The sequence below is a fragment of the Carlito syrichta genome, unplaced genomic scaffold (assembly GCF_000164805.1).
Source record: "Carlito syrichta isolate Samal-C Ts95f unplaced genomic scaffold, Tarsius_syrichta-2.0.1 Scaffold314132, whole genome shotgun sequence".
In the NCBI taxonomy this organism is placed as follows: domain Eukaryota; kingdom Metazoa; phylum Chordata; class Mammalia; order Primates; family Tarsiidae; genus Carlito; species Carlito syrichta.
This window is the reverse complement of record NW_007258228.1, coordinates 22,865-25,488: the sequence shown is the minus strand read 5'-3', so window position 1 is coordinate 25,488 and position 2,624 is coordinate 22,865. Positions and strand designations below refer to the sequence as shown.

Below are 2,624 nucleotides of genomic sequence, written 5' to 3'. Positions count from 1 at the left end.
CCCTGCGGGCAGGCGGGCGGACTCACCAGGATGCCCCCCAGGAGCAGGCCGGGGCACGCCCCTCAAGGGGCGGGGGAAACCGGAATGTTTCTCCCCAGATTATCTTTTTGAGGCAGGGTCTTGCTCTGTCGCCCAGGCTAGAGTGCAGTGGCACCATCACAGCGCACTATAGCCTGACGACCTCTTGGGCGCAGGGGAGCCTTCCGCCTCAGCCTCATGAGTGACTGGAACTGCAGGCACAGGCTGCCACACCTGGCTAGTTTTTTCTTTTTTAAATAGAGACGAGGTCTCACGATGATGCCTAGGCTGGTCTTGAACTCTTGGGCTCAAGCAATCCTCCTGCCTCTGCCTCCCAAAGTACTGCACCTGGCCAAGGATTTTTTTTTTTTTTTGAGTTGGAGTCTCACTCTGTCACCCAGACTGGAGTGCAGTGGCACGCATGCTCACGGCCACCCCAGCTTCAACCTGGTGGGCTCCAGCGATCCCTCTGCCTCAGCCTCTGCAAGTAGCCAGAACTACAGGTGCACGCTACCGTGCCTGGCTAATTGATTGGCGGGGGGGGTCTCACCATGTTGTCCAGGCTGGTCTTGAACCCCTGGGCTCAGGCAGTCCTCTTGCCTCAGCCTCCCAAAGTGCTGGGATTACAGGCTTGAGCCACTGTGCCCGGCTCCAAGTGTTGTTAAAGATGCTGCAAATGCAGGGGGCCAGGCTGCCTCAGCCTCTGCTTGCTGGATATAAGTCCTTCCATTGCAGACATAAATCCTTCCTTACTGGTGACAGCACCTGCTATGGGCCCAGAGAAGGCACTAGCAGGCGCCAGCAGAATCTGGGAACAGATTTTACTTCCTTCTCAAGTTTACTCATTTTTTAAAAGACTGGAACTGCTCTTTCCTTTGTCTTGTCACTATGTAGGATTTCTGGCTCTTTGTTGAAATACTGTTTAAGCAAAGCCTCTAAGCCACTGCCTGAAGAGAGATATACTTTTTTGTTAATTTGTTTTTGGATCAGGGTCTCACTCTGTCACCCAGGCTGGAGTGCAGTGGCACCATCACAGCTCACCGCAGCCTCAAACTCCTGGGCTCAAGCTATCCTCCTGCCTCAGCCTCCTGAGTAGCTGGGACTACAGGCGTACACCACCATGCCTGCCTAATTTTTGTGGTTTGTTTGTTTGTTGTTGTTTTGTCTTTTTAGGCTCACTCTGACACTTAGGCTGGAATGCAATGGCACAATCATGGCTACCAATGCCTCGATCTGCTGGGCTCAGGCAGTCCTTCCATCTCAGCCTCCTGAGTAGCTGGGACTGTAGGCTCATGCCACCATGCCCTGCTAATTTTTAAATTTATTGCAGAGACAAGGTCTCGCCTTGTTGCCCAGGCTCGTCTCAAGTTCCTGGGCTCAGGCAATCCTTTCGCCTCTGCCTCACAAAGTGCTGGGATTGTAGACGTGAGCTGCCACGCCCAGCTTAATGTTTGTATTTTTTGTAGAGACGAGGTCTTGTTATGTTGCCCTAAGGTGTGTACACTCATGTCCCAAACATCTCTTTTCAAGAGACACAGGACTGGCCCTGGACCACACAGTGGGTTCCCAGAAGACATTCGGCCTGGGTTGGCCTGGGGCAGCCTATAGTGGAGGTGCCAAAGAGGGGCCTTGAGCTCCTGGCAGCTTAAAAGGGTCTCTACAAAAAATACAAACATTAGCCTGGGCATAACTAATTGTTTGATTGTAGAGAGCGGGGAGAAAGCTTCAGGGCAGCATAGCAACATGGCTGGGTAGTAGGGAGGGAGAATTAGGGCATACCCAGGGCTAAGGGCAACTCTAGGGAGGGGAGGGAGGGCCCCAGACAGGCAGTACTTGTTATAGAGTACGATGTCTGGCCGCCACACAAGACTGCTGGGGATGCGGATGGTATCCAGGCCACCGTAGGCATTGGGGTCCCACCGTAGGTAGGCATCTGTCCACTCTTGCCGGATCCACAGGTATAGGGTCAGCACTTGGTTCCGCTCGTCCTAGTGGGGGGCAGGGAGTGAGCACAGATGCAGACACGAGTATATGCATGCCCTCCCTGCTTGTGTACACTCACCTACAGGGCTCTAGTCACCACCCACAAGCCAACTTGCCCATCTGGTCCAGTTCCCTCCTAAGCCTGACCTTGCTATGTGACCTTGGTGGGTTCTTATCTTTCCTGGGCCTCAGTTTCCTCAGCAATTGTATGGGGCGATAGTCCCTGCTTAGTAGGGATTCAGTAAATTCAAGAGTGCAAAGCGCTGGGGTCATGGTGGGCACCCAATGGTTAGTACCCAGCAGTAACTGTTGTCCTTGTTAAGATTAACATTTTGGCCGGGCGCGGCGACTCAAGCCTGTAATCCCAGCACTTTGGGAGGCTAAAGCGAGAGGATTGTCTGAGCACATGAGTTCCAGACCAGCCTGGACAACTTGGTAATACCTTGTTTCTACAATAAATCAAAAAATTAGCTAGGCGTGGTAGCGTGTGCCTGTAGTTCCAGCTACTTGGAAGGTGGAGGTGGAAGGATTGCCAGAGCCCAGCAGGTCAACACTGGGGTGGCCGTGAGTGTGCCATTGCACTCCAGCCTGGGTGACAGAGTGAGACTCCAACTCAAAAAAAA

General features: G+C 53.1%; 1 protein-coding gene across 1 annotated transcript in view; it reads right to left on the bottom strand.

Moving 5' to 3' along the window:
- CHRNA10 (cholinergic receptor nicotinic alpha 10 subunit) overlaps positions 1-2,624 on the bottom strand; it is a 7,696-nt gene that overhangs the window by 2,954 nt on the left and 2,118 nt on the right. The window contains exons 3-4 of the mRNA XM_021719104.1: positions 1,852-2,006; positions 772-806 (exon numbers count right to left, since the gene is read on the bottom strand). Of these exons, the coding sequence (XP_021574779.1) occupies positions 772-806; positions 1,852-2,006 (190 nt within the window). The remainder of the gene's footprint in view (positions 1-771; positions 807-1,851; positions 2,007-2,624) is intronic.